Source organism: Carettochelys insculpta, chromosome 3, assembly GCF_033958435.1.
Source record: "Carettochelys insculpta isolate YL-2023 chromosome 3, ASM3395843v1, whole genome shotgun sequence".
NCBI lineage: Eukaryota > Metazoa > Chordata > Testudines > Carettochelyidae > Carettochelys > Carettochelys insculpta.
The window spans coordinates 69453647-69466473 of NC_134139.1; the positions used below are offsets into that span (position 1 = coordinate 69453647).

The 12827-nt window shown below is 42.4% G+C and overlaps 1 protein-coding gene across 1 annotated transcript in view; it reads right to left on the minus strand.

Moving 5' to 3' along the window:
- WDR64 (WD repeat domain 64) overlaps positions 1 to 12827 on the minus strand; it is a 139211-nt gene that overhangs the window by 33175 nt on the left and 93209 nt on the right. The window contains exons 14-16 of the mRNA XM_074988638.1: positions 7146 to 7318; positions 4541 to 4723; positions 2780 to 2910 (exon numbers count right to left, since the gene is read on the minus strand). Coding sequence (XP_074844739.1) covers positions 2780 to 2910; positions 4541 to 4723; positions 7146 to 7318 — 487 coding nt within the window. The remainder of the gene's footprint in view (positions 1 to 2779; positions 2911 to 4540; positions 4724 to 7145; positions 7319 to 12827) is intronic.

Here is a 12827-nt window from a genome sequence, read left to right on the forward strand (position 1 = left end):
GCATGGTTAAGTGAATTCTTCAGGTCCCCACTGCTGAAGAATGGGTGGGCAGTTTGCCCAAAAAAGTCTGCCTGAGTTTGATTTCTTGGGATGGTGTAAGTGGGGAGGGAAGGATCAAGATGGAGGATCAAGCCCGAAGCCTATGCACTCAAAAGACTAAGGGAGGGTAGAAAAGTAGATCAAACAATCCTTTAAAGTGACAGCACAAGCTAAGAGAGAGGGTGGACAACCTGTGCTTGCCCATCCCTTGCTTGATGATGTCAGAACATTTCACATGGGGGGGGCATTCTCCTAAAGCTTGGGTAGTCCAAAGTATTTAAGATGCTTACCTGAACCAAACAAACCAATTTTTTATCTCTTCCATGCTCCAAAGGCAAAGTAAGGGGGAGAATCACAACTACAACAGCTTTAGAAAATGCACAATGAAGAAGAGTAACAGGATTTCCCAATGGAAGCTGTAGCGTCAGCTTCTTCCTGATGCCCACCCAGTTCCAAACACTTCCAAAATTTGACTGGTTCCATGATTTCCCATCATTTTAAACAGGCTAGTTACAACTTCAATGGCTAGTTGTCAAGGACTGCATATTTTACATTGATAAGGTTCCCTTACTAACATTGCTCAATGATGCTAATGCTATTTCTGATGACATTACTAGTTGACAACGACTTTCTATTTTTAATTCATCCACTCCAAAATAATCTATCCAAATAATCCCACCTGCTATGGTAGGATTAGCAGGCCAGATTATTTTGGAGTGGACTGGACTGGACTGGACTGGAGGAAATGTTCATTGTGGATGTTGCTATACATGTTGCTACTTTAAATCCTTTTGATTTAGCAAAACAGACAACTGCTGTCTGCTGGAGCAGACAAAACCACTGCAACCTCCAGAATTGAGATGCAAGGAACAGATGTATTTCAGCATAGGTGCAACTCTCACAATCCAGCGATCAGTTGAGGTATGTCAGGCCCGTGACTTGACTGCACATATATATAAGGTGTACATAAACAAGGCTAAAACTTAAGTCTCCATACACTTTTATACTCCAGGTGATACCATACTTGTATCTATACTCTTCTGATTCACTACTACAGCAAAAACTTTATTATCCAGTACTTTAATATCCATAAAACTTGCTTAACCAGCGTCTTCCATGGAGGGCAATACAATTCCCCCTTAACTGGAAAAATTTTGATATCTACCCAGCACCTTTTTCAGTGATAATGGATGTCCCATTTGTTTGATGGCCCTGATACAGTAGAGCCGCGTCTACATGAGCCGGCTACTTCGAAGTAGCCCTGCCAACTTCGAAATAGCGCCCGCCACGTCTACACGTGGCGAGCGCTATTTTGAAGTTGAAATCGACGTAAGGCGGCGAGACGTCGAAGTCGCTGTCCCCAACAGGAGATGGGAATAGCGCCCTACTTCGATGTTGAACGTTGAAGTAGGGCATGTGTAGATGATTCGCGTCCCGCAACATCGAAATAGCGGGGTCCATCATGGTGGCCATCAGCTGAGGGGTTGAGAAACGCTCTCTCCAGCCCCTGTGGGGCTCTATGGTCACCTTGTACAGCAGCCCTTAGCCCAGGGCTTCTGGCTGCTGCTGCTGCAGCTGGGGATCCATGCTGCATGCACAGGGTCTGCAACCAGTTGTTGGCTCTGTGGATCTTGTGCTGTTTAGTGCAAGTGTGTCTGGGAGGGGCCCTTTAAGAGAGCAGCTTGCTGTTGCCCCGGAAGTGCTAGTCCACCCTGTGACCCTGTCTGCAGCTGTTCGTGGCACCCTTATTTTGATGTGGGCCGCTTTGGTGTGTAGACACTCCCCTGCAGCGCCTACTTCTATGTAGTGCTGCCCAACATCGACGTTCAACGTCGACAGCACCTGCCCTGGAGGACGTGTAAATGCTATTCATCAAAATAGCTTATTTCGATTTCGCTACATCGAAATAAGCTATTTCGATGTAGCATCCCCGTGTAGACGTAGCTTAGATGAGCAGTGAATTTCAGTACTGTATACAGTAATAGTGTTAAAAGGTGTACTGTTAAGTAAGGTTTATTTCATTTCTTAAAATTTTTTTGGGTTTGGTTGAAAAGCTTGAGTAACCAGAACATTTGATTAACCAGCAACCAGCATGTTACCCATGCACGTCGGATAACAAAGCTTTTACTGTAGATAATATTCAATGATGTTCTAGGACCAAATATAATATTCCACATTTTATCCTATATTATATAACTTGTTTATTTAGTTATTAGCAATAACTAAACTATTAATATTTGACATGGAGTTTGGACTTTGTTTGGCATGCTTTTATTTGTCATTATTACATCATCTTGGGACACTCCAATTCGTTGCAGATATATCCCAAGAAGTAAAATAACCAGATGCAGTAAACCAAAGCATTTTTTGCATTTTTCCCTAAAAAGATTAGTCAAAGGTTTGCTGATCCAAACCAAGTTAGTTTTACATTATCATGATTATGCACTTGGTTATATCAAAGAATGCCTTCAAAAGTGTGGCTACACAGTTGGTCATTTGAATTCCCCTCACCCCAGTTTCAAATGCATTATCCACAAAAGTCCTTGACAGCCCTAATATGTCACAGTGAATATATTAACCTTATTCTTCATCCTACAAAAGTTCTATACGATCCCACAAAAGTACATAAACATTTTCATTTTCAGTATAATGTATTCCTGAAACACTTAAGCTTAACTCAATAAGATTTGTCCAGGAGATTCCAGGATATTGCCATATCTTTTACAAAAACATTACTTACAAGTATCTGACAGTGGCAGATTCTAAATCCCATAAAATTATTGCACCATACACATTTCCAGTAGCTATCAAACTGTAACCTTCTACTTTTAACACATCAAAGCACTTCATTTCTGCACCCATTTGGAGATCCTAAAGCAAGCATAAAGAAGACATGACATTTGATAATGAAATGTACAGAAAATGATACTGCATATAGTTGTAAGTTCAATGTGTTTTATTAAATATATTAAATATAAACATATTTGCTACTCCTGTGGTGCCTTCCATTAACAATTTCTATATGCCTCTGAGGTAAGAATTATGGTCACTATTAAAGTCAACATTGAATACACAAGGGTACCTAAGATCCAGAGTAATTTCCTGTTTTAAGGACTGAGGATGAAGTGAGAGGGAGCACTCAGTATGATATATCCTAGCAAATGCTAACTTTTAAAGGACACCCACTCTAAAACAATTTTATGCCCATTTGATGGAAGGGAACACTTGTTCAAGATGACATTGGATGTCTTTGTTAAGACCCAGAAGAACACCCATTTGAGCTCTCAACTTTGTGCTTTAAACTCAGGATCATTCTTTTCCCCTTTGAATTACACTGTTTGCATCATACATTAAGACTAGCACAAACATACTTGAACTGAGACACACTGTGTCTAGTACTGTCAGAATTATCTGTTAATGGTTTGATGTAACTTGCTAACAATGCTTATTACATTACGATGTGGAAAACATCCACATAAAATTAACTGCAGGAGCAAATGCAAAACACATTACATTATACAGAGATTGAGATCCTGGATAAGAGCCATGGACCAGCTAGTCAAATATCCTGTCTCTAACATTGGCCAGCACCAAATGGTTCAGAAGAAGGGGGAAAAAATCTAACTAGGCAGCTGTGGCATAATCTGCCCTCACAAAAATCTCATTCTAATCCCTATCATGTTGAAATTGGTTTTATCCTTGAAACAGGTTTTATGTATCATTTAGAATAGGAAAAAAAGTGGCTGGTGTTTAGATCACGGGGCTGGCAATCAAGTGATCTGGTTTCTAGTCTGGCCCCTAAGTCTCTCGCAGACTTGTTTGACCTTAGATGAGTCTCAGTTTCTCTATAACTAAAGGCCCTCATCTAAAATAGCCAAAATATGTTAATCTTTTCCTCCCTTTATGGTTGAGAAGATGAATTCATTAATATTTATCATATCTTTTTCACTGCTAAAGCAATGCCTATCTAAAAATCTCAGTCTGTTATTTCCAACATGAACAACAATAATCAGGGGCATATTATCAGAGCACTGCTTATGTGTTTTATCACAACAATTATTAGTAGCAAGCAACTAAATATCAGAAAAATAGTCAGCTTCCTACATAAAATATTTTAGACTTCAGTGCAGCGAAAAGTTTGGAATATTTGCATCTCTTAGGGTGCATCTACTCTAGGAACTAACTTCGAAGTTAACTTTGAAGTTAGGCACTACATCGAAGTAGCCAGCAGAGTCTACACACATTTTCCCTGACTTTGAAGTTAACTTCAAAGTCCTTACTCCATTCCTGGGAATGGAGCAGTGCCCTACTTCAAAGTTTAACTTTGAAGTAGGGTGTGTGTAGACGCTGTGCTTTGAAGTTGCTTACTTCGAAGTTGTACTTCCAAGTAAGCACTTGGAAGTTATTTTTGAAGTGTAGACACAGCCTTACTGCATCAAAGTCTCTCACTCATTAGCTGATTTTATGTAAATGATATGGAAATGTAAGAAGTGTTAATTACCTGGATTTCTTTATTTCTCTTAGGATCTGTGTCAGGCAACAGCTGAACATCTGGAAAAAATCCATTTGTCTTCCTGGCATTGGGTTTCAGCAAGACAGACATCACTAGATTCTCTTGTAGAATAAGTGATATAACATCAGGCAGCTCCCATGTAAGAGTCAGATGAGGTTCACCTTCATTATCCTAGTAAAATAATCCATTTAACCAAAGACAAAATGCATATTATCAATTCCGTTATGTACTTCACTGGTCAAAGCACATTATAGGTCTCACGCCATGCCTTCTCACAGAGGACAGGAGTCTATTACGCTCCATGCTATAACTTCTGGGCTCTTTAGTCAAGTTGTAGAACCTCATAATTTTAGTCCTAGAGGTTCCCAGTTCATTCCCAGATGCAGCAGCAAAGATGGTATGCATCATACTTACATGAAAAGCATTTTGGTTCAACCCAAGGAACTGAGTCTTTGATCCTTGCCCATCGTGTCTAGTTGGTAATGCAGGTTCTTGTAACAGATTCTCTGCATATAAAACAAACTCCAATACCTAGCTTCCTCCCTTAACTTCAATGTTCCAGCTTTCTGGCTTTAGTACAGACTCAATGTTATTTAAAATATAGATGGGGTTTCATAATCTTTTCATAGAGGCATTGCATACTAAAATTGATCAATGCTGAAGAGGAGTGTTATTTTTTAACCAATTTCAACACATTGAACAACAAAAATTCAAAAAAAATTACTGTAAGACATGTAAATCTACTAGTCAGTGTTATTTGGCATGTTTTAGATTTAAATTTGTTCACAGTAGCATTTGGGAAGGATGGTTCACGTGGTTACACTTAACAAAGCTGTTTGTAAATTAACTTTAGAGTTTTTGTTAATTCACCAAAATCAATAAGCATCTATTTCAAATTTCAGAGTACATTAACTTACCAAGTTAATTTGTCAGCTTGTCAGCCTGCTTCAAGCCATGGGACTGCAGGGGTTCCCCTGAACCCCAGCCGGGGATGCAGCCAGCAGTAAGTGACCCAGCTGGCTTGAAGCTGCAGGGCTACAGGGGTTCCCTCCCACCCCAGCCAGGGATCCTGCAACAGTTGCTGGCAGCCAGGACTCCATGCCCCAACCGGTTCCCAGCTGCAGGGCTGCCAGGATTCCCATCCTTCGTCCCTCTTTTTGGAGGTTTTGTGCATAAGTTTTCCAAACATCTGGCAACCCTGATGACAGGAGTTTAAGTCCGGAGAGGGGGTGTTGAGAGGGAGTTAAGTCAGGGGCGGGGGCAGAGAAGTGCATTTTTCCAAGGGGAGAACCTCCCCTCCCTGCCCCACAGGTTTTGATTTGCCACAAGGTCATCCTGGATAGTCAAAAGGGGTCCCCCCCTCAAAAAAGTTGGGAACCGCTGGTCTAGATGGTGCTTGGTGCTGCTGCGAGGGCAGGGGACTGGACTCGATGGCCTCTCAAGGTCCCTTCCAGTTGTAGTGTTCTATGATTCTATGATTCAAGTAGCTCCATATACAATGGCTATTCTACTTCATAACAATGTTCAGAGAGTGAAAGAAGGCTGTATGAATTCTTATTTTTCCAGACATTTGATATTTTCATGTTCATAATAGCCAAAATGTATAATTTTTGTTACAGAAATTTCATCCAGATGCAACCAGTTCCAGAAAACTACTCTTTTGTCCAAGACCTCGCTAGGCCTGAGTGCATGATCTATATACAGCTATGGTTGTATGCTTCGGGATTATGAATATGTAACTTGATTGTGTGAGTGTATAGCAGAGCAGGGAATGTCCACATCGAATTATGAACCAAGTTGGATGAGGTAACATCTTTTATTGATGCAACTTCTGTCTCACCAACTACCTAGTGTGTAGTATTCTCTTCTGTGTAGGTGCTCAGCCAAAGGGTGTCCCTATAAATAGAAATGTGCAAAACAAAAGTAGCCTCAGATTTGTGTCTAGCAGTTTGCTTGTTTGTAAGTTGTTTAAGCTGATGGCAAACAGGGTTAGAGAGCTGCAATGCAGCAATTCAAGAGGAAGGAAGGAACCACACAGCAAAAGACATTTTTTCATGTTCCTTTGCAATCTTCCTATGCAGGGTTTAGATCATGCTGTTCTCCTGACATCATGTCATCCAAGAGGGGTGCATGGGTCTCTGATTTTTACTTCTGAAGGGGAAGGAAAGGGAAAGAGTTCTTTAGTCTTGGGACCTGATCCTACTATCACTTGTATGTGTGAATATCTTGATTCACTGGAGTATTCCCAGTTACTTCAGTGAGCAAAGTTAAGCACATTCTGCAAATTAAGGCCAGACTCTGACTCTTACACAGTGAGTAAAATGATTCACAGACAGGAAATTTAACTTCCCATCAAAGCCTAACTGCTACGAGAAAAATATGAATGGAGTGGATTCCTGGAAAGAGCCGAGAAGAATGTGAAAATCTAGACGTGGAATGTTGAACACACTGACTCTGTAAATATTAAAGAGTTACTTTGGTGATATGCTGAAAAATGACTTTACACCGAGAGCTGCATAGAGTTTACATACTGATCTATGAAAGTTTTCTGTTTCAATTTCAGAATTAGCAGTTACAAAAGAAAATAAATCACCTGAAAGATTTTGATCTTCCCACTACGCTCCAATGCCAGGATCACATGCTGACTCTCACTAGCCTTCAGATAAACTAGCTGCAGTAGCCATTGTTCATCATCTTTGCTATCCTTTGCAATAGGCAAAACTTTAACTTCCTGCCCACTTCCAAAATCCCAGATTTTCAACGTTCCTGTCATGAGGTGAGGGCAAGAAACACAAGGACAAAAACTGTTAAACATAAAACATATTTTTAAGTCAGATACCTGACAAGTCCCAAATAGCAAAAACAAAGGAAACACATTTCCCTTTTTTCCAGGTGAGATGTTTGGTACTTTAGCACTGCTTCACGGAAGTATTTGGTGGGGTACACAGTATCTGTGAATTAGTCTATCTGCTGTGAGAGGGTTGGGAGAAAGTGTACATGGGAATTTCTGACAAATATTCCATCACCCAACTGCAGGGAAGATTAGTGTGATATCCCTCCCCCATTTGGATTCTCTCTCTAGCTACTTCTAACCAGTGTTCCCTATAAGCTGAGCACTAGGCCACCACCCAGCAGAGGTTCAGGTGCTGCCCAATTAATTAGCAGAGCATCCACAACATGTATTTCTACTGGTGGTGCGCATCCACACATGCTCTGGTGTGCAGAAAATTTATTCCTCCCCTCAATGGAAAATATTAGAGGGAATATTGCTGCTAACATCTTCCATGCTACAGATGACTTACCTTGGGGCTCCAACCCCTCTTCCTTCCATTTCTCACATGTGCTAGCTGAGTTATTTCAGAGCCCAGTGTAAGCTCTTTAAGACAGGGTCTTTATTTCAATGTGTACACTCTGCCCCGACCAGCTCTCTTCTCTTGGCAGTCACTCTATAGTGAGTAGGATGTCTTCATGTCACCCTCCTATTTGTGAGTCTGTTGAGGGCTGATCAGCCTGATTTTGGAGCTGCAGATCTTATCACCAAAGGGGCGGGTACTGGTAGCTGTTGGAGGTGTGTGGGGCAGTTTTTGATGTTTTTTTCTTCTTCTCCACCTCTCCTCATCTTCACTGTGGTGGGACCTCTCAGATTGTGCTGCCTCTCCTGGATTACCACTCTCCATAGTCTTGGGCAAGGTTCTCCCAAGTTTTGACACCAATGCTTCACTTTTTCATGTGTGCTTGCAGCATGTCCTTATATCACTTCTGTTGGCTTCCAATGCTCCTCCGTCCCTCCTCCAACTCAGAAAACAGAATCTGTTTTGGGAGGCACTGATCAGACATCCGAACTATGTGACTAGTCCAATAAAGCTGTTGATGAAGGATAATGGCTTCAGTGCTGGTCATGTTCATTACTTACAGAATGCTAGTGTTTGTGTGCCTATTCTCCCAAGAGATATTTAGGATTATCCCGAGGCAGCATTGATGATAATGTTCAAGTGCCTTCAAATGATGTTTTTATGTTGTCCAGGTTTCACATGCATACAGCAGCATTGGAACAACAACTGCACAGTATAGGAGAAGCTTCGTCTTGGGATAGATGTCCTGGTTCTTGAAGACCCTTTGTCACAGGCAGGTGAAATCAGAGCTTGCACGGCTCAGATGATGCTGGATTTCTGTTGACTTTAGTGGAAAGATGACTGCCAAGGTACGGGAAATGCTCCACACTTTCCAGCAGTTCTCCACTGACTTCAATAGAAGGTACATGAGATTATCCCATCAGCAAAGGTTGGTGGAGCGCCTTGGTCTTTTTGGTGTTCAGTGTGAGACCAAAATTCTCACATGCTTCAGAGAAAGCACTTAAAATAGTCTGAAGGGCTGAGGGAGAAAGCAGTAGCCATGTTGTCATCGTATACTGGAGTTCTATGATTGAGCTCATGAAGGTCTTGCTTTTAGCCTTCAGTTTCATGAGATTAAAAGACTTCCTGTTCATTCTATAGACAAGCTTCATGTTATCTAGAAGCTTGTCACCAATAAAGTGAAGGGTCATGGTGAAGATGCTGAACAGTGATAGGGCAATGGAGCAGCCTTGTTTGACTCCCATTTTGACCTCAAAGGGCTCACTTTGGGATCTGTTATTGTGCTATACTGTGGCAGTCATGTTGTTATGGAGCAGCCTCAAGATGTTAAGGAATTTTTTGGGGCAGATGATCTTTGAGAGGATGGTCCACAGGGCTCTATGACTGACTGAGTTGAATGCTCTGGTCAGGTTGATGAAACTCATGTATAAGGCTTGGTTTTGTTTGCAACCTTTTTCTTGCAATTGCCAACCAGTGTTCAGCTTTCTGCGTTCTGCTGTTCCTTGGAATGATTGGAAGCCACACTGGAATTCTGGGAGAATTTCCTTTGAGAGTGGCATAAGTTGGTATGCAAGGATTCAAGCTAAGATTTTCCTTGCCATTGCCAGGAGGGAGATGCCGTGATAGTTTGCACAGTCCAGCTTGTCACCCTTCTTGAAGGGACTAAAGATCAATGTATCTCTGAAATCTCACTGCATCTGCTCCCTATCCCACATCTTGAGAATCAGGAGTTGGAGTTGTTTGTGATTTTCCGGCCTGCCTTCTTTGAAGACTTTGGTAGGGATTCCATCTAGTCCAGTTGCCTTGCTGCACTTCATCACTTTGATGGCAGCTTGGACCTCACTCAGAGTAGGAAGTGTTGCAAGATTGTCCCTAGGGGGTTGCTGAGGGATTTGGTCAAGGGATTCTAGGACCATGGTAGAGGGGCAGTTCAAGAGCTAATTATAATTCTCCCTCCAGCAAGAAGCAATGTCTTCATTGTTTTTCAAGTGTTGGGTACCATCCTTTGATCTCAGGGAACTGATTCCATGGTTTCTCAGTCTGCAAACAGCTTTGGTAGCATTGAAGAAACCTTTTGTATCATTGATGTATGTGAGATGCTGGAGTTCTCGTGTCCTCTCAGTCCAACATTGGTTTTTCAGAGTACTTGTTTTGGCATGTGCTTCTCTCTTCACCATGCAGCTTATGTCACTTTGTTAGGCCCTGAAGTCAATTTCCACATCGTTCTCATCCAACCAGTCCTGATGCTTCCTGGACTGGTGGCCAATGGTTTCTCCACAAGCTCCAGTGACAGCATTTTTCAATTGACACCAGTGTTCTTCCATGTCTTCAGGGTGTACTGTCAGCAGCTTCCTTTGGAGTGCAATCTGTAAATCACTTCGTCTGATGGGGTCCTTCAAGCCCTGTATGTTGATCTTTCATCAGATCTGTTTCCTCTGACTTTTCCATTTGGTGACAGTCCTAACTGCCATTGTGGATTGAACAAGGCAGTGATTGGTCCAGCAGTCATCAGCACTAGTTATTGGACGTGACAAGAACACCACGCTGACCCTGAGTGTGGAAGATGACATCTGATGGTGTAGGGCTGTTACTGGATGAGGGAAGTAACCTAGTGACAGATGATGTGGGGAAGGTTGAAGTACTCAATGCTTTTTTTGCTTCAGTCTTCACAGACAAGGTCAGCTCCCCAACTATGGCATTAAGCAATGCAGTATGGAAAGAGGGAAGGCAGCCTTTGGTGGGAAAGAACAGGTTAAGAGCTATTTAGAAAAGCAAAATGCACACAAATCCATGGATCCAGATTTAATGTATCCAAGGGTACTGAGGGAGTTGGCAGATATAACTGCAGAGCCTTTGGCTGTTATCTTTGAAAACTCAGAGATGATTGGAAAAAGGCAAATGTAGTGCCCATGTTTAAAAAGTGAAAGGAGAATAATCCACAGAACTACAGACCAGTCAGCCTTACTTCAGTCCCTGGAAAAATCATGGAGGGGATCCTTAGGGAATCCAGTTTGAAGCACTTGGAAGAGGGGAAAGCGATCAAGAGTAATCAACATGGATTCGCCAAGGGCAAGTCATGCCTAACCAACCTGATTAGCTTCCATGATAAGCTAACTGGCTCTGTGGACATGGGGAAGTTAATTATGTGACATACCTTGACTTCAGCAAAGCTTTTGATACAGTCTCCCACAACATCCTAGCCCATAAGTTAAGGAAGTATAGACTGGATACATGGACTGTAAGATGGAGAGAAAGCTGCCTTGATGGATGGGCACAATAGGTAGTGGTCAATGGTTCAATGTCTGTTTGGTGGTCGGTTTCAAGTGGAGAGCCACAAGGATCGGTTCTAGGTCTGGTACTGTTCAACATTTTCATTAATTACCTGGATGAGGGGATGGATTGCACCCTCATCAAATTTGCAGATGACACTAAATTAGGAGGTCAGGTAGATACATTGGAGGGTAGAAACAGGGTCCAGAGTGACCTAAACAGAATGGAGCATTGGGCTAAAAGAAATCTGGTGAGGTTCAACAAGGACAAGTGCAGAGTCCTGCACTTGGGATGGAAGAATCCCAAGCACTGTTATAGGCTGGGGACCAACTGGCTAAGTAGCAGTGAAGCAGAAAAGGACCTGAGGATTACAGTGGATGAGAAGCTGGCTATCAGTCAACACTGTGCTCTTGTAGCCAAGCACACTAATGGCATACTGGGGTACATTAGGAGAAGCATTTCCAGCAGATCTAGAGAAGTTATTATTCCTCTCTACTCGCCACTGATGAGGCCACATCTGGAATATTGTATCCCCTTCTGCCCCCCGCCCCCTCAGTATAGAAAAGATGTGGCTGCATTGGAGCAGGTTCAGTGGAGGGCAACGAAAATGATTAAGGGACTGGAACACATGACCAATGAGGAGAGGCTGAAATATTTGGGCTTATTTAGTTTGCAGAAGAGAAGACTGAGAGGCAATTTAATAGGAGCCTTCAACTTCCTGAAGTGGGGCTCTAAAGAGGATGGAGAGAGACTGTTCTCAATGGTGACAGATGGCAGAACAAGGAGCAAAGGTCTGAAGCTACAGAGGGGGAGGTGTAGGTTGGATATAGGGAAAAACTATTTCACTGGGAGGGTGGTGAAGCACTGGAATGTGTTACTGACAGAGGTGGTAGAATCTGCATCCCTAGTGGTTTTTAAATCCCAGATTGACATAATCCTGGCTGGGATGATTAAAATGGGGTTTATCCTGCTTTAGGCAGCGGCTGGACTAGATAACCTCCCGAGGTTCTTTCCAGCCCTAGAATTCTCTGATTCTATGATTCTATAGTCTATGAGGTGCCAGTGCTTCAATCAAGGATGTTGTAGCTTTACTCTCACTATTCTCACCTTGTCATGGTGAGTGGGCTTGTGTGTTCCGGTGAACCTGAGAATGATGCCATAGGGAGTCTCACACTCCCAGCAGGGTCACCATGGCGGCAAGGTCAAAGGAAGGGTCCAAATGAAGAACAATCCCAAAAGTCCTCCTCAGAAAAACAAAAAGTCCCTGACCAGCATTAGGGCCTTTGCAAAAGCGACAGCCACCACCAGATACTTTTCAGACATACATTCACGGGCAGGATAGTCTGTCTACAGGGTTTTTTCATGTGTCAAATAATGTAAATTCGACCCTGTGCTTTTTGAGCAATATACAATTGATTTTAGGCATATAAAGGCTTCCAGTGACATTTAAGGCCTGATCCAAAGCCTACTGATGTCAATGAGGGTGTAAGGTTGGATTGCTTCTTTCCTTGATTATTGGCATGCAAATGCATTTTGGCCTAAATGGGAGAACAATGGAACAGATTCTCCAGGCCTTTCGCCCCTCCTCACAGTGAGTACAGTCACGTGGGGTACTAGACTTTACACCACCATTCTATCCTTCCCCATGCCTG